This window comes from Aethalodelphis obliquidens, unplaced genomic scaffold, assembly GCF_003676395.1.
Source record: "Aethalodelphis obliquidens isolate GAN/ISIS:26980383/991018 unplaced genomic scaffold, ASM367639v1 scaffold28, whole genome shotgun sequence".
In the NCBI taxonomy this organism is placed as follows: Eukaryota; Metazoa; Chordata; class Mammalia; order Artiodactyla; family Delphinidae; genus Aethalodelphis; species Aethalodelphis obliquidens.
In genome coordinates this window covers 22,307,812-22,333,341 of record NW_020837972.1, presented here as the reverse complement: position 1 = coordinate 22,333,341, position 25,530 = coordinate 22,307,812, and the positions used below count along the sequence as shown (strand labels likewise).

The following is a 25,530-nucleotide window of genomic DNA, read 5'->3' as shown; positions in this document are numbered from 1 at the left end:
ACTGGCCGCTGAGCCTGCGCGTCCGGAGCCTGTGCTCCGCAACGGGAGAGGCCACAGCAGTGAGAGGCCCGCGTACCGCAAAAAAAAAAAAAAAAAAAGTCATTAGGAATAGCATTTTCAACTAAATACAGAACACCCTCGGTTATTTATGGCAGAAGAAGGCAGAAACAGCACAGATAAATATAACCGAAATTCAAGTATTCTCAAAATATATTGACTTTTGACAGCAATCTTCTCCCTACCAGTTTTTCTTTTTTCACTGCAGAGGCTGCCATGGTAGGCACTGAAGAGATGGTGACGGGCCACCTCCCCACCTCCTAGGTCATGCTCTCGTGAGTTGCTCATGGTCAAGGCGGCAGAGGCGGGGATGGTGGCCAAACTCCAGATATCTAAACAAGCCCTGAGTCAAAGGAGAGTTATCTGTATGCGTGAAACCCTTGGACAACTGGGGTTGAAAGTTATGAAAAACGCCAGGAGGCCTGAATGTGTGCCCTGACCTGTGTGTTGACCCCGTCCATCTGGTCACCTCCTTGTGCATGAGTCATCCTCTGGCATCCAATTCCATTCTCTTAATTACTTTTTGGAATTCAGCCAGCCGTGCTGAAAGCTGTCATTGTAGTCATTCTAATCAGTCCGCTAAGAGGGGAACGTGGCTGAAGGTCAGATGGGAATCTTTCTACTACTGGAATGAACCCCGGCAAAACAATTCCAAAAAGTATTATGCACAAGATAATGGAATCTGGTAATCAGCACAAATAAACTAGCTTTGTGTGAAAACACACACACACACACACACACACACACACACACACGAAACAAAGCAAGAGACCCACTCATGGAACAGAAGTAGACGAGAGCAAAACATCTTGATCTGGCGAGACAGGGCTCAAGGAAAACCACCCATGGAGGTCCAGACACCTGAAAACACAGCCCCAATCACATTTAAATAGCTAAGGTTTAAAAGACAATCGTTCACATCAGCCAAAAATAATTAAAGACTTTATACAGCAATACAGATCCCCTGAAGTTTCGTCCTTCTCTCAGGCGTGTCTTCCTCATGGAGTCCAAACAATAGGGAAACAAAAGTTTCCTTTTCCATCTTTACAGTTTTTAGAATGTTTTTCTTTTGTTTTTTTTTTTCTTTTTTTTTTTTTGCGGTACGTGGGCCTCTCACTGTTGTGGCCTCTCCCGTTGCAGAGCACAGGCTCCGGACGCGCAGGCTCAGCAGCCATGGCTCACGGGCCCAGCCGCTCCGCGGCATGTGGGATCCTCCCGGACCGGGGCACGAACCCGTGTCCCCTGCATCGGCAGGCGGACTCTCAACCACTGCGCCACCAGGGAAGCCCTAGAATGTTTTTATTTTTATCAGTAAAAAATTTCAGACTGTTAACCGACCTTTGAAAACACGGAGCGTATTCATTTAGCTGAAAAATAGCAAAATAAGCCGAAATATAAACAAAATCAGCTGGAAAACGCCGGTTTCACTTACTGCAGACGCACTAGCAGCGTCCTGTGTGTACTGAGCTCACTCTGGTTTCGAGTGTTGTAAGCTGCTGCCACGTCGCTCAGAGCTTCATCTGATGTGTGTATAACTCCCCCTGTAGCAATTACGGAGGTCAGGTAGGTGCTTCTGGCTTGCAATGTAAATGACTTGTCCAGACTGACTGTCCTGAGGAACGAGGTGGGGACCAGTTCAAGACTGTTCTTCCTGTTGAGCTTGGTTCCTGAGTCCTCGTTCGACTGTGACTGTAATGAGTGAATGCTCATCACGTGAGCTGCCACCCTTCCCGTGGCTGCAGGTCAATGCCGCGGTACCAGGCAGGGGTGTGCTCTGCAGGGCGTCCCGTGGGTCTCCTACTCCGGTCTCCTAGGATGGAGAAGGAGAGTCTACAGGACTGAACATAGCGGTGCTGCAAATTCCCAGCTGGGCAGGGGCGTAAAGGAAAACCTCGGCGGACCCACCGCCTCCCTATCGGAGTCTCTAACAATCACTCAGTCAGTGTTGTCTTAAGGTAGAGAATGCAGAAGGCTGCACACGTGTCTTAATTTCGGTAACACACTAGCTACGTTGGCAAAAACAGAGTAGTGCTGTGGTAACAGCTTAACCAAAAGGTCTGTTAATAATAGAATTCAAAACATGTTAAATAAATCCGTGATACAGTTGCTTTCATTGTACCTGATTTCTCATCATGGAGAAATGCAAGAAATCATGTAAAAGGCATAATTAATATCAAATACTTTATATATTCATACACATATATATATACATACACAGACTGAAGAACCTATTATGATTTCAGAAGACAAAAGTGAATCGTGGGACTTCCCTGGTGGCGCAGTGGTTAGGAATCCGCCTGCCAATGCAGGGGACACGGGTTCGAGCCCTGGTCCGGGAAGATCCCACATGCCGCGGAGCAACTAAGCCCGTGCGCCACAACTACTGAGCCTGCGCTCTAGAGCCCGCGAGCCACAACTACTGAGCCCGCGAGCCACAGCTACTGAAGCCTGCACGCCTAGAGCCTGTGTTCCACAACAAGGGAAGCCACCGCAATGAGAAGCCTGCGCGCTGCAACGAAGAGCAGCCCCCGCTCGCTGCAACTAGAGAAAGCCCACGTGCAGCAACAGAGACCCAACGCAGCCAAAAATAAATTAATTTATTTATTTAAAAAAAACAAAAGTGAATCGTGTTCAGGAGCTACCAAAAAAGAAGAGAATCATGCCCCAAACCCTAGGAAGTGAACAGTCAGTGACGTGTGAACAGACTATTTTCCTAGATCTAGTCCCTGTGTAACCGGCAGTGGGGTCCAGCCGCTCGCTGCTCAAAAGCCAATAAAGAGGCCAGGTTGGTGGAAAGGAAAGTTTGCTTTATTTTGGAAGCTGGCAACCAGGTGGTGGCGGGGGACACCTGTCCAAAGGCCGACTTCCCCCTCCCCCGACAGTTGGGGGCAAGTGCTTTTATAGACGGAGGGAGGGGGCTCCGTGCAGAACCAGCACAGGTAGCCCCGACAGGCATCTTGAACTTGGTCATTGGTCGTCTGACCAGCGTCATCTTGATGGTTTTAGGTACAGTGAGTCTTCAGTTCCAGGGTCGGTTTGTTCCCATTTCCTTGAGGCCAGTTCTCGGAATTGTGGCAGCTCATGTCATGGCTACAGCCTGGTCATCGTGTAGTTCACTTCTCCACCTGGTGTGGGTTTCCGTGTCTACAAGACGGCTCCCAGGACACGGCTCAGGATATGATCTATAGCCCTTGAGGAGGAACTGAAGGTCCCTGATTATGCTTAATGACTGAACTATTATTATTTGGTCTCCTTTGTTTTCCTTTGCTTCCGCATTTTCTCACTTCTCTGATTAAACTTCTTTGCTAAAGCTTTTCCGCAGACAGAAGGCAGGCGGAGGACATGGCGGGGCGGGCAAGGACCATAGGGCCCTGCTCTGTTTCACCTGTTCAGTTATATTTTTCTTGTGCAAATGTCAGCGATTAATACTTTAGAAACCTGCCGTACTCCAAGAGCATCCAATTTCTTTTTCAGAGGAACTGAAGTCTATAGACCATATGCTTCCTAAGTATATTTTTAATAAGCAGTGCATTCACAGTTAAAATATACTGTACTTTTAATACACCCTGGGTTTCCTAAATTAAGAAAACAATGCCCCTTCTGATTTAAAAAGATAAAAATTACATAGCTCCACATCTAATAAATTCTAAATCATGTAATTAGCATAAGGAAGGCCTCATAACCTTGATCAATGACCCCAAAGGAGGATTTCACTGGGTTTGGTTTCTTCCTCTATAATGTTTGGTCTTTGCATTTATCTAGTTATTTACCTGTCAGGTGAAAAGGCCCGAGGGTATATACCATTCTAAACAGGAGGACTCTGTTCTTGCTGACCGACTGTGCAGATCTCCACCCCCCGCCCGCCCCATTTTCCCCAGTTATTTTGGCTACTGACCTTGTAGAGCAGAAGGAAATGGAACGCATTTTCTCTGTGTCCAGATGAGAAAAATGAATAACTAAAGAAACAAAACTTGGCGCTCTAGAAAGGAGACTCCTCTCCCTGGTTTCCCTGCAAGGAGAAGATGAACAGCTGTAAAGTATGTTCCATAGGTGACCCCCTTTCCCTCCATAGAAGTGACAGTGGAAGCAGTGCCCTTGGTCGGGTAGTGAGGGAAGCAGTTCACCTGTAAAGGACGATGTTTATTCGCAGCACAGGTGGCCTCGGGAGCCGACGGGCCAGTCACGAGCCCCGGCTTTGCACGTGGCGTGCGGACCCTTCCTCCTTCCTGACAAAGACCCCCTCCCACCCCGGGCCAGGACATTCCACATCAGGGCAGAGGGGGGAGCGCCCACTCCCAGGTCAGACCAGCAGCTGGAGATAAGTTCTTCCTTGAGTCTAGCCTGCCACCAAGAAAGAGAAGGACCTCTCGGTCGCCCACTTTGGTCCCTGAGAAGACAGATTTCCATGGACACATTCCACAGAGGCCACTGTTCTCTCCCCATGAGGTCTGATTCTCGTACAGCCTCTAGTATACGTTCTCTGGAGGAAACAGTGCAGTGACATCACAGCCACTCATGGAAAGACGCTGGTGTTCTGAGCCCTTGTTGTGTGGTCAGAACAGTATAATTTACTAGCAGATGTTCATTCTCTCTCTCTATATTTAAATGTGTGCATATGTAGTGAGATATGATGATATCTAATGATACGTGTGCATATGAGGATTTCAAAAAGAATTCTCTTTGGAAGCTCAATGGTAGGTAGACTTGAAACTCAACCCTGCTAGGAAGTCATTAATTTGCTGTAATGCATTTGTTCCCCCTTAGCTATTTGGGGCTAAGTGAGCAGCTTGGTCACCTGTATCAAACTTGGACTAATACACAGATGCGTTTCAGCGTCCAGGTACTCTGGCTCGGCTGTTACGGAAACACACAGAGGGGCTCCGGGTCTCTGGCCCCTGAACAGGCCTGTGCGGCCGTGTCCTAATCCCAAGGGCTCGCCCACCTGCCGCCCCTGGCGCTCAGGCCTGCCCTGCAGGGAGGTCTTCGACACAAAGTCCTTCATCTCTCTCCCTGTCTTCACGCACAGCACACCTAGGGTCATGCTGGTGCCTGTGTTGTGTGCTAGTTATTTGCTTGTCAAACCCATCTCTGTTGAGATGATCCACTTCTGCCTGCATACCAAGCTACCCATGTTTTTAAAAAGACAAAAGTTAAAGTGCCACAGCCTCCCAAAGTGTGGGCGTTTCTAAAACCACACTTCCTGTAACAGCTCATGGTTCTGGGTAAAGCTGGGGGGCGGCCGCGGGAATTACTTAGCACCCTGTCCTTTATCCCACACGCTCCCAGATGAGTACGGTGGGCGGAACCGGCTTTCTCCAGACTTCTACGAAGAGTCGGAGACGGACCCTGGGGCGGAAGAGCTCCCACCTCGGATCTTTGTGGCCCTTTTCGACTACGATCCCCTCACCATGTCCCCGAACCCAGATGCTGCGGAAGAGGAGCTTCCCTTTAAAGAAGGGCAGATCATCAAGGTGGGGGCATGGCTGGGGGTGATGGCGAGGGCACGGTGGGGGGGGGGAAGGGGGAAGGATGGGGAGGGGCTCTCGCCAGACCCAAGTTCCTTCACACATCACACGACAAGCTGCTTTCTTTTGCATTCGACGTTCAGCCTTCCTCTCAGCAGAGGAGGGGGGCCTGAGTCTGCAGTCGGAACGAAGAAGCAGGTTGCTCCCCAGGAGAGGGGAAAGAGCCTTGAGTCCTAAGTTTGCAAATTTCCAAAAGGGCACTGACAACTCGCCTTTGAAAGTGGTCCTAATGTTTGTCTGATAAAACGGGGCCTTTAAAGGATGGTGATGCTTACCCCACAGAATGGTACCCGCAGAATCTCTGTTAGTTGAGATTTTTTCACTTCTAGAATATCCGACAGTGGCACTGTCTTCTTATGGAAGAACCATTTGCACTTCTAAGTGGGGTGGGGTCTCATCACCTGGCCTCAGCTAGCAGCCCCCCTCCTTGATGGGAGGCCCAGGGGCTGTCCACACCCTGGAGGAGAAACAGGTTCTTAGAGGTAGAGATGTGTAGGGCGAGCGCTACGTGTACACGTTTACACCTGCGTGCCGGTCGTTTGGGTGTCCTTCAAGTCTGGTTCTGACTAGGTGTGACTCCACCGTGAGTAGAGCTGATGTATTTCTGAACCAGCCCATCCCAATGCCTTAACTTCTTCCCACGGCTCCAGGTCTACGGTGATAAAGATGCTGATGGATTCTACCGCGGGGAAACCTGCGCCCGGCTTGGCCTTATTCCTTGTAACATGGTCTCTGAAATCCAGGCAGACGATGAAGAGGTGATGGAGCAGCTCCTCAGACAAGGCTTCCTCCCCCTGAACACACCTGTGGAGAAAATAGGTAAGAGGCAACCCCTGGCTCACCCGTGAACCTGTAGGCTGCGAGGCTCCTGCCCTCCTGAGGGTTTCATAGCAAAAACACCAGCTCAGAGGAGACAGCGCTGCGCAGGATCCCACCTGCACCATCTGAATGTGTCAAGGGAAATCCGAGTGTTAACTTGGCTTTCCTTGGGCAAAAGCCACTCGGTAAACCAGGCTTGTAATAGTCTTGCTGCGATATGGACGTATAGGCATCTAAATATTTATGAAACCACAGATGGTCTTCTCAGGGAAGATGAAGTACAGCCTTGCTTACTAAAGGTCTATCACATCTAGAAAATAAACAACTGCTTTTGGGTGGTTCTGGACTGACTGTGTCCCCCCAAAACTCATTCATTGAAATCCTGACCCCCAGTGTGATTAGGAGGTGCGGCCTTTGGGAGTGATGAGGTCATGAGGGTGGAGCCCCCCGGATGGGATTAGTGCCCTTATAGAAGAGACCACAGAGAGGCCCCTCACCCCTTCCCTCATGTGGGGACACTGTGAGAAGTAAGCCATCTGTATGCCAGGAAGGCGGGAAGAAGGTCCTCACCAGACACCAAGTCAGCCAGCACCTTGGTCTTGGACCCCCAGCCTCCAGGACTGTGAGAACTAGATATTTGTTGTCTAAGCCACCCAGTCTGTGGCACTTTGTTATATCAGCCTGAATGGACTAAGACACTGGTAATATACTTTGAACGTTGCGTATCTATGATAAATTTCAAAGGATGATGGGGTAGTATTATGCCTTCCATTCTTCAGGTGAATTTTGCTTATCCAAAAGGCATAAAAGATTTTTACCCTTTAATTTGGATACTAAATGCCTTCGTTTATCTTGAACCACTCTGCAGCACCAGTGAGCCAACCAACAGCAAAACTGTTTTCAGCAACATTACACTTGCGACCTTTGAATTTTCCCCTGTGCAAGGAAAATCTCCTCATCCAAAAGGCCTCTACTTCCTAAATGGCTGTAGACAGATACACCTGTGTTATGTCATTCGTATCTAAAGTTTTAATACTTCAAAACATTAGAGTCACTTCTAAATGACACTCCAAAGACAAAATTCAGTGGTTAAAGAGTATGCGTGGTTTTAAGGATAAACACAAAATCAAATAAAACGCCTCAGGCTTTTTGGTATTCATGAGCTCATGGTCTCAGGTTACGATCCACGTGGAATAGTCGAGGTTTCATATGATTAAATTGCCCAGATTAAATCCACGAGACTGCAGCTCTCTGAGCCCCTCACACCATCCACTCCCTTGCACTGCTGTCTTCTTTCCTGAAGTGGACAGTGAGTGTTCCTAGAGGGAGCGGGCTCTGTGCACCACAGACCCAGGGAGCCTAGGAGTGATCTGCTAAAAAACAGACACTTGATTTACGTGATCAGATAGATTAAATGTCTTTTTATTCCATTCTAGTTTTCTAAATATGCCTAGTTGAGGGAACCAAGCTGAGATATCTGCTTGCCCCTCTATTGTTAGGAAATAGCCTTCTTCATGGTGAAAGACCGAATGCTTTCCTCCCAAGACTGGGAGTAAGGCTGCGATGCCTGCCCTCACCTCTTCCTTCCAGCATCACGCAGAGCGTGCAGTACGGGGAGAGCCAGGAAGCAGCGGTACACAGAAGGAAAAGGTGACATGAAACTTTACTTTAAAAATCTCACATATCTATAAATAAAGCTCCTAGAACTCACAAGTGAGATTAGCAAGGCCAATGGATACAAAAGCAATGGTATTTCCATAGGTTAGCAATGAAAAATTTGAGATTTAAATTTTAAAAGTAATACCACTTAACAATAACACAATGCAGAGGTGAAATACTCACGGTTAAATCCAACAAAATACGTGCAGGATCTGTATGCTGAAAACTATAAAACACTGATGAAAGAAATCAAACAGTCCCTGAGTGAATAGAGACAGAATGCTCGTAGACTTAATACTGCTAAGATATTAAGGTGTCAGATATCCCCAAACTGACCTATAGATTTCATCGCAACTGCAATGAAGGTCTGCGCAAAGGTTTATGTAGAATCCATAAGCTAAATCTTTCATGCATATGAAAAGTCAAAGGAACTAAAATCGCTAAAACAGTTTTTTAGAAGAACAGAAGTGGAAGACTCAACGTAACTTGACTTTAAGACTCACTATAAAGGCAAACTGATCAAGACCATGTAGTATTGGAGAACGGCAGACACACAGATCAACAGAACAGAATGGAGCCCAGAAACAGATCAACACATACACGGTCAGTTGATTTTCAACAAAGGTAAAAATGCAGTTCAGTGGAGAAAGGAGAGTCTATTCAATAATAGGTGCTGGAATTATTGGACATCCACGGGCCAAAAATCAATCTCAAGCCATAGTCTCACCATATTAAAAAACTTAAGATGGAACACTGTCTTAAATATAAAAACAAAGACTATAAAACTTCTAGAAGAAAACATAGAAAAACTGTGATGATAGGGCAACAATTTCTTTGATATGATATATTTTTAAAATTGTGTTAGACGTCATCAAAATCAAATACTTCTCAGCTTAGAAAGACACCGTTAAGAGGATGAAAAGAGAAGCCACAAGCTGGCAGAAAATATTTGCGAGTAACTCGGCAGAAAGGGATTTATATTTAGAATACAGAGAAAACTTTCAAAACTTGACAATAAAAAAAAAACCCAATACACAGAAGTCGAGTCACGGATGTAGAAAACAAACTTATGGTCACCAGGGGATGGGGAGAGAGGGATAAATCGGGAGATTGGGATTGACATATACACACTACTATACACAAAACAGATAACTAATAAGAACGTGCCGTATAGCACAGGGAACTCTACTCAATACTCTGTAATGGCCTACATGGGAAAAGAATCTAAAAAAAAAAAAAAAGGGTGGATATATGTATATGTCTAACTGATTCACTTTGCTGTACACATGAAAATAATGCAACGTTGTAAATCAACTAATACCCCAATAAAAATTTTTAAAAAATTTTATCATAAAAAATAAATAAAACCCATCAATTAACAAATAAAAAAATAGCCCAGTAAAAATGTTGACAAAAGATCTGAAGAGATCCCTTACCAAAGAAGATATTTGGATGGTACATAAACATATGGAAAAATGCTTAACATCATTAGTGAATAAAGCCATGATGAGAAACCAACACACCCACTAGAATGGCTAAAATGAAAAAGACTGCTCATACCAAGTGTTGGCAAGCGTGGAGCAACTGGAACTCTCGTTTGCTTGCGGTGTTACTGAACCAGACTTGGGTCCACTCACCTGATGTGCAGCAAAGACAATTTATTGACATCAGGTTGTGGTGAAGGAAAGTACAGCATTTATTGCAGGCGCCAAGCGAGGGGAACAGGCAAGTCATGCTCAAATGAACCAAACTCCCAGTGGCTTTCAGGGAAGGGTCTCTGAAGCAAGGTGAGGGAGGGGGCTTCAGGGTGCCTGGTCAGCTTGTGGACCGTCTTCTGATGGGTTGGTGGTGAGGTAATTGGGAATCAACATCATCAATCTTCTGGTTCCAACCAGTCTGGGGTCCGTGCTGGTGGTCGGCAGTTAACTACTTCCACCGGCTGGAGGTTTTGGTATCTGTAAAACAGCTCTCAGAATAGTACCTATAGCCTTGAGGAGGAGCTGAGGATCCTTGGCATCGTTTTCTGGCTAAACTATTGTTACTTTGTGTTGCTTGACCTTTTTCCCTTGTTTCCACATTTTCTCGCATTTCTGATTACATTTGCTCTTTGGAACTTGGGGAAGGCCTAGGAGGCTATAGCTTTTCTACAAACAAGAGGCAGGGGACACCGTGTGGCAGGGGGTGGGGTCTGTCCCCAGGAAGGCCCTGTAGGGTTCTGCTCGGTTTCCCTGGAGTGTAAGATGCTACAACCACTTTGCAAAACAGGTATGGGTTCCTCTAAAGTTAAACCTACACTTGCAATCCAGTCCTATCCACTCCTGTATACTTACCCAAGAGGCATGAAAACACGTTCACACAAAAGGCTGTACGTGAGTATTTATGGTGGTTTGACTAATAATCACTGATAAGGGGAAACAACTCAAATGTCTTCCAGCTGGTAAATGGATAAAATAACTATGGTGCCTCCGTACAACGGGATACTACTCACTGCTAAAAGTAGAACAAACTATTGATCCGTGCAGTAACGTGAATGGATCTCAGATGCATTGTCCGAAGGAGAGAAGCCAGTCTCCAAAAGCTACATCTGTGTGATGACATTTAAACGATATTCTGAAAAAGGCAAAACTGTTGGGACAGAAAACAGGCCAGTGGTTACCCAGGCTGGAGGTGACAACAAGGGGGCATAAAGGAATTTTGGGGGGTGACGGAGCTTCAATATCTTGACGGCTGTGGTGGTTATAAGACCGCGTGAGCTTATCAAAACTTGCTGAAGTGGGCACTAGAAAGAGTGAATCGTATTGTATGTAAACTACGCCTCAGTACAGAACATGCGTGTTGTCATTGCCCCCTTCAGAAATTCATCCCTGCAGAAAACATCCCCCGTGAAATCCGCAGTATTTAGCAGCACTGTACTTAACCTCTGGTTACCACTGTACTTTGCTTCAAGGAAACATATGTCCTGCAGGTCCTGCAAAGGTGTGCTTGCTTATTTTAAATGAAAGCAGAGATTCTTCTGTGTTTTTTTAAATTTATTTATTTATTTTGGGCTGTGTTGGGTCTTCGTTTCTGTGCGAGGGCTTTCTCTAGTTGTGGCAAGCGGGGGCCACTCTTCATCGCAGTGCGCGGGCCTCTCGCCATCGCGGCCTCTCTTGTTGCGGAGCACAGGCTCCGGACGCGCAGGCTCAGCGGCCATGGCTCACGGGCCCAGCCGCTCCGCGGCATGTGGGACCTTCCCGGACCGGGGCACGAAGCCGTGTCCCCTGCATCGGCAGGCGGACTGTCAACCACTGCGCCACCAGGGAAGCCCCGAAAGCAGTGATTCTTGACCAGGAGCTGAGGGTTGAATTTTGCACACCCACTGCAGGCCCTATACCTGCCACAAGCCACTGCAAAGCCACGTAACTAACGTTAGTTGCTTTCAAAACACCTGCCTTTGAGAGTTTTCATTTCTATGTTTTGAATTCCAAAAATTCATTGTAGGTGAAAAGCAGCTGTGTTTAGAAGAAATGCTTCAATGCCGGCTTTCTCCAGGAGAAATACCATTTAGAACTGCAAACAACAGCGGGTTTGCCAGGGAGTTCGACAGTCTGGGCCAGATCCCACGGTTCTCCACGGACCCTTCTTATAAACGGCTGTTTTCAGAGTTTTCGCCTCTGCTCTGCTCGGGGTTTCCTCTTCCCTCCCGGCTTGTGCTGCCGTGTGTGCTGGGATAGTGCCCTGGGGCTCCGTCTATGGCAGATCACAGCCAGGCAAGGGGAGGGGGCCTCCCCAGAGCCTTCCCCACAGGCGGCATCGTTTCGGGGGCAGCTGTTGAAAGCACAGTGGCAGGGCGCTGGAGGGGAAAGCGGTGGGAGGGACCCTTGCGATGGGTAGAGAGGGTGCCGCTTTCTGTGGATTCTCGCTTCTCTTGATGCCAGGCCGGTGGCCGTGCCTCTGGTCTGAGCGAGAATGACTTGATTCTCTGGCTTCGCGGCAGCTACACGGGCAGCAGTTTTGACCCGGCGTTTGCGGGGCTTCCTGCGAGCGAGCTGCCAACCTCCAGCCAGCCCGGTGGTCCTGCCCGTGCTGCACCCACCCGGTGCCGGCCTGAACGGTTTAGATCGACTGTTGCAGAGGATCAGTCTAAGTGTCCCTTGTTCACGGATGTGCTGGAGAAAGGGGTGGGAGCTGCCCTGGCTTTGCTGGCACTAGTGCCCAGTGGCCGCCTCGGCCACACTGGCCATCTGTGACCCGGCTCTGAAATCCCTTCATGGTGTCTTTCTTCTTCTCCTGTGACGGGAACAGAGAGAAACAGAAGGAGCATCAGGCAGCCCTCGGTGGCGACGCGGAGGATGGTTGCCCTGTACGACTACGACCCGAGGGAGAGCTCGCCCAACATCGATGTCGAGGTACCGGCCAAGCGCCCCACACCTCTGCTGACAGCACTGCTGCCTCCCTGCCTTCTCTGGACCCGTCCGAGGGCAGGGCTACCCGACCAGTAAATAGGGACCCAGGCAGGCAGGAGAGAGGTCGTGAGCCTGGTGACACGCTCAGGACATGGCAGCCACTGACATTGGGTTTCCCTGGACCAGCGCCGGGCAAGCCCTGTGACCCACACCTGGTGGTGATGGGTCGTCCTGGAGAGAGAAAGCAAAGTCCCCTGCATGTGGCCGCTGACCCTCATGGCCGCCACACACACATTCAAGGAAGATAGAGAAGAAAGGATGGGTGTTCTCCGTGCATGTAGTTTTGGGGTCCTAGGAACTTTGTGAAAGCTGAAAAGGATTTGCCTTCAGAAATGAACGATTAGGTTTCCAGTCCGTGGGGCCGCTTTCTTAGATGGCGAGATGTGTACCGATCCCTGGTCCTCAGTATTTCTGTTCCGCCTGACGGGCGAGCAGCTCATGGCTCCGATTCAGAGCTCAGGTGTATTCACATCTCTACAGGCTCGATGCGCGTAGATGCCTGATGGCTCTTACATGTGAACTTTAGTCCCTCTTTCCGCGTCGAGAGATAAAAATGCAGTTTTTTCTGGTATCCTCTGCTGGATTCTATGCACCCACCTCTAGCCTGGAGCCTGGCATAGAGCAGACACTTAATAAATAGACATTTAATTACTGATTTTTTTTTTACACTCACTGAAAGGCTGTTTGTGCAATGGTCCCTACGCTGCAGAGAACATCTCCTTGAGGCTCCGGGTTTTTTAAGTTGACTATTTGGTTCTAAAGATGTGCCGCCAGCAGAACATGGGGACGACCTTGAATTCTGGCCGAGAATCAGAGCCCGGCAGCCCTTTTCTTGTAGGCTGGAGTCATCATGACATATCCTTACTTTCTAAGAGGCTAGGGACAGAGGCATTCATCAGATTTGTACCTTTCCTCCTTATTTGACTGAAAGAATAGGTTCATACCAAAATAATAAGAGAAAAAGAGAAATCATACCAGAAATCATGAAGAACTTTTTTTTTTTTTTTTAAAAAAAGCAGCTTCTGTCTCCAGGAGAACACTTTTAACTTTATGTTCTATCTCTACAGGCTGAACTTACATTTTGCACTGGAGATATTATTACTGTTTTTGGTGAAATTGATGAAGATGGATTTTATTATGTAAGTTTTGAAGCGTCAAGTATATATATATATAATTTTGTTTGTCTGTTGTTTTCCCTGAAATCATGTATGAACTTTGTATGGCTTGCTGACGGGTTGGCTAATTTGCTTGTCTCCCTTCCTGAGGACATATACTATAGGACGGCAGTCGTGTAATCTTCACGGTTCCTTCTTTTCTAATCGGGGTATTTTTGACGTATACAAGCTGTCAGCAAAGGAAGGGTATTCACATGTTTACACTTAAAATTTCCTCCATCCAGACCTTTACCAAACAGTTTAATGTTCTGGATTACTTACTGCGTAGGTAATAAATACATTTTCAAATAGGAAAAGGGAGAAATACAAAGAAGCATAATTAATTAACTAAAAGCCTCCTCGCTGACCTCCTTCGCGCAGCCCTGTGGACCCAGCCTCTGGGGGGCAGTCCTGGTTCTACGCCGGCGCCAGCCTCCTTCCTTCTCATTCCCCTTCCCGTGGAGGAGCTGGTCTCCCCATAATCCCCGAGGAAGAGAAGGAGGTCATCTTGGCGGCTCCTGCCCGGCCAGACACCCACCGCTGTCCCCTGCCTTGGGAGTGGGGTCACCATCTTGCATCAGAGTCCAACCTTCCTCCTTTTTCTTTTCTTTTTCTAAAATAATCAAAGTAGCTGAGAAACTCTATGGCAGGTTTCCCTTGGGGTCAAAGGGTTTTACAAACTCAGGCCCACGTGGCCTTTCAAAGCTCTCTCCTCTGCGCAGTTTCTGAGTTTTAAGAGTATAGTTTTTAGTGAGACTATTCATACCGTTACCGACCAGGGTTCTCGGCCCCCTTAATCAATAGATATTGATCAGAGGCCAGACAAGAAGTTCAGGCAAGGCTTTACTGGGGCCCCTGCTGCAGCAGGGGGAGCGAGAACCAGTAACAGGTTCCCTTGATCGCTCCCTGAGGGGGTGCGAGCTTGTTCCTTCTGTGGGGTGAGGGTAGGGGTGTGTCCAGGGGTCGGGCTGGAGGCGTGGCTTAGGAGGTCTGCCCACCCCTTTGGTGGTGCTGAGTGCAGGGGGCGTGCGCGGTGCCCTGCTTTTGCTCCTGACACCCTGTTTTTGCTCCCAGCTCTTCAGAAGGGGCAGTTGGGTTTTTTTTTTTTTTGGTCTTTTTGTACCTTGTTGTCCATAATTTGCCCCAACTGTGCATGCATGCGGTTATTCTTAGTCCCTTATAGTTTCTTTGTATTTTGTTGCTTGAGGAGATGACATCTGTCCAGGTACAAGCCCTGCAGCAAAGGGTCCCAGGTCCCAGCCTGTCTCGATACTTTGTCCCGTATGTTGCAGATCGTTCTTTTCTAGGTCATTGTCTGCTTTGTAGCTTTTCCTTGTGTGTGTGTAGTTTTGTTACTTTGTTTTCCTTTCTGAAGCAGGAGTTCTAAATGCGTCCGTAGTCAGTTTCGTCTGCCCCTGGGAGTCATGCTTAAAAAGTCCTTCAAGGCGACTGATAGAAGTTATCTTACTTCGGTTCTTCACTTTTATAGCTTCATTTTCACATGTAAATCTCAAGTGTTTAACTTTATTTTTGATTTCTAATTGGAGAAACTAATGTCCCCACACCACTTATTAAATAATCCGACCTTTCTCCGCTGGTTAAAGATCCCATCTTTCTCCTATGAACTGCATTCCTACCTAGAGTGTTTCTGGACTTCAATGCTACTTGACACTATCTCAATTATTGTATTTTTATAATTCATTTTCATATTTGGGAGGAACCGTTTTTGTAGAGCCTGCCTACAACAAACCCATAGTATTTTGTTTAGAGGTGCGTTTAGCTTTTAGGTTAAACTGGGGGGAACTTGACATAATATTGTCTTCTGATTTGGACACATGGTGTGTCTGACATTTTTTAAGTTTTCCCTTTCATCTGTCAGAAGGTTCATGAATTTCTTCTTGCACATCCTTTTATATATCTTTCAAAGTTCATTCTTATGTTCTTGCTGTTATGATTTTTTTCTGGTATATATTTTACTGGTTATTTAGAAAATATGTTGGAAATGTGTGTGTGTGCATGTATCAGTGTGTGTATGTGTATGTGTGCAACATACACGTGTGTGCATATGTGTACATGCATATGTACACGTGTACATGAATTGTATGTGCACGTGTATATTGTGTGTGCACGCATATGTGTGTGTGCGTGTGCATGTTTATGTGTGTGTACTTTGTGCCCATTTATGTGCACGTGTGTGTGCGTATGCATGTGCATGTGTGTGTATATATCATGTGCCTATGCATGTGCACGTGTGTGTGCGTATGCATGTGCGTGTATGTGTATATATCGTGTGCCTATGTATGTGCACGTGTGTGTGTATGTGTGTGCATGTTTGCGTGCATGCATATGAATGCACTGTGTGCCTGTTTATGTGCATGTGTGTTTATGATCCCCTGCAAATCTTTTTTCTGAATGCATTTATATCCATTGTCATCAGTTGGTTCTCTCGGGTTCCCCAAATCATGACATTTTGTCTTTTCTTCAGTATCTATCAGTCATCTCTTTTTATTGTCTTATTATTGCATCATTGAAAACAATTCTGAATGACAGGGACAGGGGATCCCTGACAGTCTGTATTTTAGTAGGAATATCACTAATCTTTACACTGTTATGTGTTAGGCTAGATTATCGATAAAGATAGGTGGTCTTTATCATGTTAAGCATCCTGTTTTTCATTTGCTGAACTTACTTTTTTTTTTGTCAGTAAATTACTGACCATGGTGTACAACTATTTTTTTTACAATTATTTTTAAAGCACTGGATTTGACTTGCTAACATTTTATTCAGAAGTTATATTTATATTCCAGAAATTATATTGATTTATATTTATTGGAGTATCTTTTTTTGTGGCTTTTGGTATCAGGATTATGCTAGAATTATGAATGAACTGGTAAGCTTCCAGTATTTTTCATGCTCCGAACAGATTAAAGGACATAGTTAAGGTCCTACAATTACATGAAGGTTATTACAACCTACCTAAAAATCTTATAGGTTCAGTGTCTTTTTAGGATGCAGTTGTACAAAAGTTTTCACTTGCTGAAATAATTATCTTCTTATTGAGTCAATTTTTAATACTTTATATATATTTAGAAAGCCATGCCTTTCATTTAGATTTTCAAACATATAGACAAAACTGGACATAGTATTTTCTGGTAATTTAAACATATTTTTCTAATATGATCTGCATGTTCCCATTCCTACACTGTTTTATCTACTTTATTTTCTTGAACAGCCTACCTAAATTTTATATGATAGTAGGAATCAGATCTAAATTGATATGTACACGTTTTAGTTCTTTCCACCAGATGGCTTTAGTATTATTTTGTTGGTCAAATTTGCTGAGTAGACTGCCCAGTGCAGTTATTTTTTATTTGGTAAACAAGAACCGCGGATACCTAACTTAATACCAAACATCTTAAATTTCGCCACACTTGCGTTGTCTGACATCATGTGCAATCTTAAAAGCTCTCAAGAGAGCTAACCTGCAGCTGTTTCATGGGACCTCGTCCTGTCATGTCTTCCTAGTCTCTCCTCGGTTCTACCACATCCCATAATGAACAGAGTGTAGACAGAGGGGCCTCTGCTGTCTACCTGGGCCTTCCCCTCCACAACTCACGGCATCCCCAGTGAAGTCCCTGCCTTGTCTCCAGTCATTTGAGACTCCCAGCACCCCACAGTGCTTTAACCCTCACGCTGTGTTAGCCAGATGCTTGCACCGCCCAGTGTTTCAACACCCAAACTCTTAGATCATATACTTCGATAGGTCAGAGGGAAACAGGCCGTACAGTAGCATTCTAAGGTATTAAAGGAAGCAAAGGAGGAGAAGTGTGCAAGCGTGATGGGGCCTCGTGCTGACTGGGCATGGGGAAAAAGGGGCCGGGGTAGACTGTAACGTTTTCTGCCGCTCAGCCCAGCCCAGCGGATTCCAATCCTGTTCGACCTGTAAGGTCTTCACACGGTTCGTATCCGGCTTCAAACACAAAAGCGGTAGAAATGAGGCTTGAGGAGGAGCAGAGATCAGACTGTGAAGGGTCTGCAAGTGGGGGAGATGTTATTATGGTCAAGGGCTTCGCAAGTGGACCGTGTAAGGGAGGTGCGAGTCCCAAGAGGCCAGGCGACGGGCGATGGAACGGCCCAGGTGACGGGCAAGGGCCTGCACTGAGACGGTGACGGGGGAGGCTGACAGAGATAGGCTCGAGGCCGCGCAGGGCTCAGATCTGTAGCTGTGACATCTTCCAGGAGGGTCTGCAGATTCTGCCGCAGCCGATGGGTGCCCTTGGGAACACAGAAATGAGGACACGGTAGCGAGGAAAACACGGCTTAGAAACTATTGAGCTTGGGGCTACAGAGCCTCTCCAACGTGGAGGGGGACTCACGCAGGAGCGTGATTCTAGCGACCACGTCCTGTGCCGGGGTACGTGGTGGTGGACGCCAACAGTGAAGTCGTGTCGTGTGCACTTTTGACGTGTGATTTAGCAGAACTGTGCTGGGAGGCTCAAGAGAAGAGAGGAAACAATGAAGAGCACAGGCAGGTCCCTCCACCGCTGTATCGGGGAGCCCAGGGCAGGGCTCAGCCCGGGAGCCTGAACACGCAGGCCCCTGGCGGTCGTGGTTCACACAGGTGCCTCTTGAGATGTGAACACGGTGCTGATGGGGATGTGTGTGTAAAGCTGTGCCTTTTCATAGAATGTAGCCCCCACCACGAGCCAGCTGCTCCATCTGGTGCTTACCTCTGGTGCTGGAGGGAAAATCTGGCTGGGGGACCTACTGAGAGGTCTGGACTGGACAGACGTTCCAGCGCCTTCGCATATATACATGTTGTCTGCAAGCGCTGGCGTGGAAGAAATCACCAGGGAGACATGCACAGCAAAAAGCAAAGCTGTCCTAGAAAGAGTGCCTAAGTAACACCAACGGAGAAAGACAAGCTAACGGTGGAGCCTGAGGAAGAAGGGTTGAAGCGGCCACAGGTAAACAGGAGGGCGGGATCTTCAGGGTCTAGGCAGAAGGAGCTGGTGGGCGACAGGGCACGTGGCTGTCGGGCTCAGGAGGGATTATCACACAGGAAGATGTGGGGGGTACCTGGACCTGCCTCTTTTAAAAGAATTAATTTTAATTTTTAATTGTGAGAAAATACACATAATTTACCATCTTAATCACTTCTAAGTGTACAGTTCAACAGCGTTAAGTACACTCACACTGTCGTGCAACCGTCACCACCATCCATCTCCAGAACTCTTTCCATCTTGCAAGATTAACTCTGTCCCCATCAAACACCAAGTCCCCACTGTCCCCTCCCGCTGGCGCCCACCCTTCTCCTTTCTGTCTCTAGACTCTGACTGCTCTCCGGACCCATGTAAGTGGAATCACGCAGTATACGTCTGCTTATGACCCTTCACTTAGCATAATGTCCTCAAGGTTCGTCTCTGTTGTAGCATAGGTCAGAATATCCTTCCTTTCTTAAGGCTGAGTAACACTCCACTGTACCACATTTTGTTTATCCATTCACCCGCTGATGCACAGCTAGGTTGCTTCCATCCTTTGGCTATTGTGAAGAATGCTGCTATGAATATAGGTACACAATTCTCTCTTCAAAATTCTGCTTTCAGTTCTTCTGGGTAAACACCCACAAGTGGAATTGTTGGATCATATCATATGGTAATTCTATTTTTAATTTTTTGAGGAACCACCGTACTGTTTCCTCCATAGTGGCTGTACCGTTTCACAGTCCCACCAACAGTGCACAAGGGTTCCAATTCTTCCGTATCTACACCAACATTAAAATGTTTATAGTAGCCATCCTAATGGATGTGAGGTGGTGTCTTGAGGTTTTGATTTACGTTTCCCTAATGAGTAGTGATGCTGAGCATCTTGTATGTGCTACTTAGCCATCTGTCTTTTTCTTTTTCTTTTTTTTTGAGAAATTATCTGTTCAAGTCCTTCGCCCACTTTTTGATTGGGTTGTTCATTTTGTTAAGTTGTAGAAGTTCTTTATATATCCTTTATAACCCCTTACTAGATATATGACTTGCAAGCATTTTCTCCCATTCACTCTGTTCATCACGTTCCTGGATGCACAGTTTTTCATTTTGATGCTGTAGGCTGTCTTTCAAGTTGCCACCATCTCCTACACCTACTGGACAGAGAAACACACTCCCAGGTTGTCTGGGGCCAGTTTTGAGCTTGGTTTTGGGTTCTGTGGGGCAAGGTGGCACTGGGGGGGTTGATGTGGTGGGCTGTGAGCTGCTCGGGACTGATGTCCAGTGGGCAGTTGGAACTGTGTTCCATGCACGGACACGTGACTGCGTAGAAAGGTCCGGAAGGATATATACCGACCTGAAGCAGTCACCTCGAGGAGGTGCCAACGCCTTCACCTTCCCCTCTTGGGTGCATTCTTACAGCGAGGCTGTAGCGACGCACAGGATGAAAGATACCAGGTGGAACCGGTCGGCCCCCTCAGTCCTGCCCCCGCATGTGACACCCACCCCCACTCCCCTCTCTCAGTGCACCCAAGCAACGCTATTTGTGCAAGCTCCCGTGGGACTCAGAGGTTGGTCAGGGCTGAGGACCTCTAAGTGAGGTGCTCCCCAGGACTGTTCCTAAGCGTGCCTGACCCTGAGAACCACCCAGGCCCCTTGGCCAAAACAGGTCCTCAGCTCCGCTCCAGACAGGCCAGCTCGAGACCTCAGGGCAGGCGCCGGGACCCTGCGCTTCGAGCACGTGGCCGAGCTCACTCTTGTGGTCAGGGGAGTCCGGGAGCACTGGCGTCCCGGTCTGTCTGCCACTTCTGAGCCAGAAGAAACTCGCTGCTCTGAGCTGTACTCCTTTACCTGAAGCAAGAAGCAGGTTTCTGGAAAAAGAGAGTCAATTGTGCTTCTCACCCCTGTGTTTTTAGGGGGAGCTTAATGGGCAGAAAGGCCTCGTACCCTCCAACTTCCTAGAAGAAGTACCTGATGACGTAGAAGTCTATCTTTCTGACGCGCCGCCCCACTACCCGCAGGACACGCCGACGCGCTCGAAGACGAAAAGGGTAAGCACGTGTGTTCAGCACTTTTAACCCCTGTCCCACTCCGCCACAGACGGTCTACTGCAGTCTCTGCATTGCTTTTTATGTCTTAGGTCGAAAAGCATATACCCTGAATTTTTCCTCTGCCCTCCCATGGGGGTTGTGCCTAAAAATTCCTAATTCCAAATCAAGTTTACTTGTTTCACCAAAATGCCCCTTTCAATCTAATCAGTCTGCTTTGCTCACAAAGGAACTTGCCATCCTACGTCACAGACGCACAGTCCAGTTTAAGAGTGAAACGGGGATGGCGATAGTCCTTAGACTCGGTGGGCAGTAATGGTTATTTGCCCTGTCAGGGTTTTAACAGATCTTCTCAACAAAGGTCAAAGAACTTCTCAGCCATATATAACTGTCAGATTACATTTGTTTGGTGTCTCATTTTTATTTTATTTCATCACTGCGAGTTTTTATATATTATATTTTTATATATATTTTATTTCTTTGCTCATCTGCTTGGAAACAGAAGAAGAGTGTGCATTTCACCCCTTAATCAGGCAATGTAGCCTTCACGTAAGTGAGCAACTGAAGATACCTGTAAACATAGCAACCTAAGCTACCTGCAGTGGACCAATGCGGTAGACTTAAGGCTTCACTGGGGGGCTAAAAAAAAGAAGAAATATGTCTCAAAAACTCACTGGACCTAAAGTGTTATTGGTCTCAGTTGTAAAGCAACTGAATTTGTAGAGAAATAAATCAGCTTTGATAATCATTTCCTACGATTTACGTTAAGAATATTTGGAAGAGGCCAACATTGGGAACATATTTCTTAACAGGCTAATTGTTTGTTTACACAGTGTTCCAATGTCTAGTCATAATTCAAGCTGCATATTGCATTGTTAGCCACTCTTGGGAAAAGCACAACCTAATAAAATGTTTCCTCTGGAAATTTTACCTAAAAAAAACCCCGCAACTCAAGATCGAGCGGATGAGTAGTGAACACGAGGTGATCTAGAGTTGCCTCTGAACGCTCCCCATGCTGCCTGGAATGGCAGGCAGCTTTTTCTTAAGTGACCGTCCCTCTACCTTACGGGAGAGCTGATGCGTCTCCTCAAAGCACAAGCAAGTGTCCTGAACACGCAGGCGTTTGGCTGGAAGACTGCTTTGTTGGCATACCAATGCAATACCAAGTTTAATGAAACATGCAGCTCAAATGATTGCATTAGATGGAATAGATGGTATCTTCAGGTGTACTTTGGGATGATTTAGTAGGTGTTCTCCATTAGAATTAGACCCTGATTTTAAATCCAAGGAAGCTTGAAGCCCCTGGGCTCCTGTCTGCCTGATGAATAACGAGTCCTCGTATTAGAAAGAGCTTTGCTCTGGTGGGGTAAGGGAGCAAGAGGAAAGGTGGTGTTATGTAATCGCAGGCATGCATGCGACCGTAAACGCGGGTGAGCCCACGTCGTCATGCCCGCGTTAGAATACAGTTCCGCTCCTGCAAGGCACCGGGAAGCACTCGAGAGCACGGAAACCCTACCATGTGCTCTGTATCGACAAAAACGCACCTTTAATATCTTGGAAATAATGAGAGCGTACAATAAGGGCCTTTAAGCTTTCTTTGATTGAAATTAAGGTTCATTTTATTTTTTTTATTTATTTTTCTTTCAACCGGTGCGCCATCTCCAGTATTTCTCTAGTATACTAGCCCAGGAATGTACTCAACGTCAGGATCTCACATGCCCAAGTAGTTTTCAAATTCGAAATTCCCCTTAAGAACTTCTGCTTTTAAGATTACTGACGGGTACTCAGCCAGTCTTACTCTCTACCTACCTAATTCAAAATGACTCCTCCTTCCTGCTTCTGGTCTTAAGTTACAAAGTCAGTGATTACCCAGCTCTGTGTTGCCAGAGCAATGGCCACTCCCTCCCCTGAACACAAAGAAACCGAAAACCCCACACTGCCGGCCCTCTGTCTGGGGGCCCTCAGACCCCGCCTCTGAGCTATGCCGTGGGAGGGCCGTGTGCCTCTCACGGGATACTTCAACCCTTCAGAGAAGAAACGAACCACGCTCACCTTGCCTGGTGGGAAGCGGGGCCGTGTGGCGTCACTGATGCTGCGCGGCGAGCGGAGGGGTGCTGCCGGCGCTCGCGCACTCAGTGACCTGTACCAATGTGCCTACTAGGTTCCTCCTGAGGGTTCAGGTACAGCCAGGAGAGTACCATCTCCCACAGCCCATCTCCATTCTGGGCCACCTACGTCATCTATGGGTACTGGTAGTCCTGGGAGAGGCAGGGAAATGTCCTCGAGAAAGAAAAAGGGGCTGCTTTCCAAAGGCAAGAAACTGCTGAAAAAGCTGGGTGCAGTGAAATGATTCACGTGCTTCCGGACAACTTCCAAATCTATGTAATTTTCTTTAATTCCAAACTAGGGCTTTCATGACTCAAGTACTTCCTAAAAAACCAATCTTCTCCCCTGACACCAGTAGAGAAATGCTCTTTGCACTACCGTCCACTTTAAACCCAGCGCCAGGACACAGAGCTGCTGGTACTCCCGCCGGGCCTCCGCGCCCATCGCTCTTGTTATTGCCGGGCCCTGGCGGGAGCTGGGCTGTCTCGTGAGCACACAGGGCGGCCAGTAGCTCTTTGTAGCTCACTCCCTACCTGGGGCCCCAGCCTTTGTGCATTTGTCATCTGCCCTTGAAGGAATGATTCCAACCTCGCTCCCTTTTCAAAAATGCTTGCCTCATGACGCATAACTCTCACTTGAACTCTGGTCTTGAAATTCCTAGTTTAACCGCCTTGATGTCCTGCCTTATAAATGCACAGTGATCTGTACTGTCCAATAAAAGCTACGGTGTACACGTTGTATGTGTTGTGCATTCAGTGCCCTCCACCCTCACAGACACAGTGCTTTGAGACCAAGTTGCACAGGCTGTGCAGTGATAAGATCCTGGTTTTCTGTCTTTCGAAGCAAGCCAGGCGACACACAGGAAATGTTTACTTATTCAAATCATTTAAAAAAGAGGAGAGGAAGTAACTTTGGTAAAGTACCACTACTCCAACCTGCCAAAAAGCTGGTAATATTCATTGCTTTCAGTGTTACATTTTGTGGCATATGGACTTACGTTACTTTCATTATTTGTCAAAATGCCATACACAGATAATCAACAATGAACAGCCTACACGTAAAGCAATCCACATAAGCCACACCGAAAACATACTAACTTTAAGTCTGTTCAAAATGACTCCACACCAGTCTTCACCATTGGCACCCGAACAACAACAACAAAGATTTACAGAGTTGCTGGCAGATGTATTTGATGGTTACTATTTTGTAATTCTTGTCCACTTGTAAATTGTTTTTACTCTTTATACATACTTTTCAGACTGCCTTTCTTTTGTAATTTATGGGAGGTTTGTAAATGAATGATGACGCTTTCCCCATTGTGTCTTCAAAAACTATATTGTAAATTGTAATATAATAGTATGTGGTAGATTTATTAAAAGGAAATTACTCAATGTGTGGTTAAGTTCTGTGTGGGTGTGTGCATGTGTACAGCTAGTGTAAAATATTTTATAGAAATAAAATTTCTTATTTTATACAACGCCATTTATTCTGTGTTTGTTTTGAACGCTTTTTTTTTTTAAAATCATAGCAGCCTAACTGAATTCCTTTCTCCTATACGTACAAGAAAAACTCTATAACGTTACCTTTTCTGGCAGTACTTTTGTTCTAAAGCAGTTCTGACCTGGGAGTCATTTACAAAGTGCCGTCACTCTCGCATTGTTGGTGACGATCCACTCAGCGGCAAAAGAAAGGTGCTACGCCTGAGTGCTTCTTGTGAAATACTCACGTGCAGCGAAGATGTCGAGAGTGAGTTCAAACCATATTCATAACACCTCCCTTTGGCAACTCCAGAATTCAAATGATCTGAATAAAGAGCTACACCAGCTAAATATAATAAAACACAACTTAATTTTTCAAATACAAAGCATTTTCCTGAAATCCTTAATTATTTTAAAATTCTCCCAATAATAGGGTTTATTATCATTAAGAGGTAAAACCAACGTGCAAGGTGAAAATATAATTCAAATGCATAACTTTATGAAACTGTATACAAGTATATAAAATAACTGCTATCATAATGTCATTCACGTCGAACTACGTTTTCACCTAACGCATTTACAAAAAAGGTTATGTTTGAATAATTGATGACGGAGAAATACTGCATGATCTCACTCATACGTGGAACCTAAAACAGTCAAAAACACTTAGAAGCAGAGGGTAGGATGGTGGTTGCCAGGGGCTGAGGGTGGGGGAAATGGGGAGATGTGGGTCAAAGGGCACAAAGTTTAAGTTACACAAGATGATATCAATTCTGGAGATCTTAAGTTAAAAAAAAAAAAAAGCTGAAATGCTAGATTAAATGGAATGTCTTTAATTTAAAAATATTCCAGTTTAAGAAATACCAGTATAAGAAATTAAAGTCCACACAACAGTGTGAATGTACTTAACGCAACTACACACTTAAAAATGGTTGAAATGGTAAGCTTTATGTTACATATACTTTACCACAGTAAAAAGAAATTAATGACAGTTTCTCCAAAAACATAAAATAAAATAAAATCAGTAAAAGTAGCCAGGATTGAATGTTTTGAACACATTTACAAATTTCCTAAAATATGAAAATGTAGGCAAGCCCAAAGTGATAATGAACTGGACTTATTAGCTTTGGTGAATACTATGAAGCACTTAAGGAATACATACGGCCCACTGTACACAGATTCTTCCAGAGAAGAGAGAAGAAAGAGAAATGCCCAAACTCACGAGGCCGGCATTATCCTGACGCCAAAACTAGGCAAGACGTT

At 46.2% G+C, this 25,530-nt stretch overlaps 1 protein-coding gene across 1 annotated transcript in view; it reads left to right on the top strand.

Annotated features, from left to right (window-relative positions):
* The window catches only part of RIMBP2 (RIMS binding protein 2), a 246,373-nt gene extending 222,157 nt beyond the window's left edge, over positions 1-24,216 (top strand). The window contains exons 16-21 of the mRNA XM_027125143.1: positions 5,344-5,528; positions 6,233-6,401; positions 12,345-12,448; positions 13,573-13,644; positions 20,552-20,686; positions 21,186-24,216. Coding sequence (XP_026980944.1) covers positions 5,344-5,528; positions 6,233-6,401; positions 12,345-12,448; positions 13,573-13,644; positions 20,552-20,686; positions 21,186-21,212 — 692 coding nt within the window. The 3' untranslated portion in view covers positions 21,213-24,216. The remainder of the gene's footprint in view (positions 1-5,343; positions 5,529-6,232; positions 6,402-12,344; positions 12,449-13,572; positions 13,645-20,551; positions 20,687-21,185) is intronic.
* Positions 24,217-25,530: the final 1,314 nt, after the last annotated feature.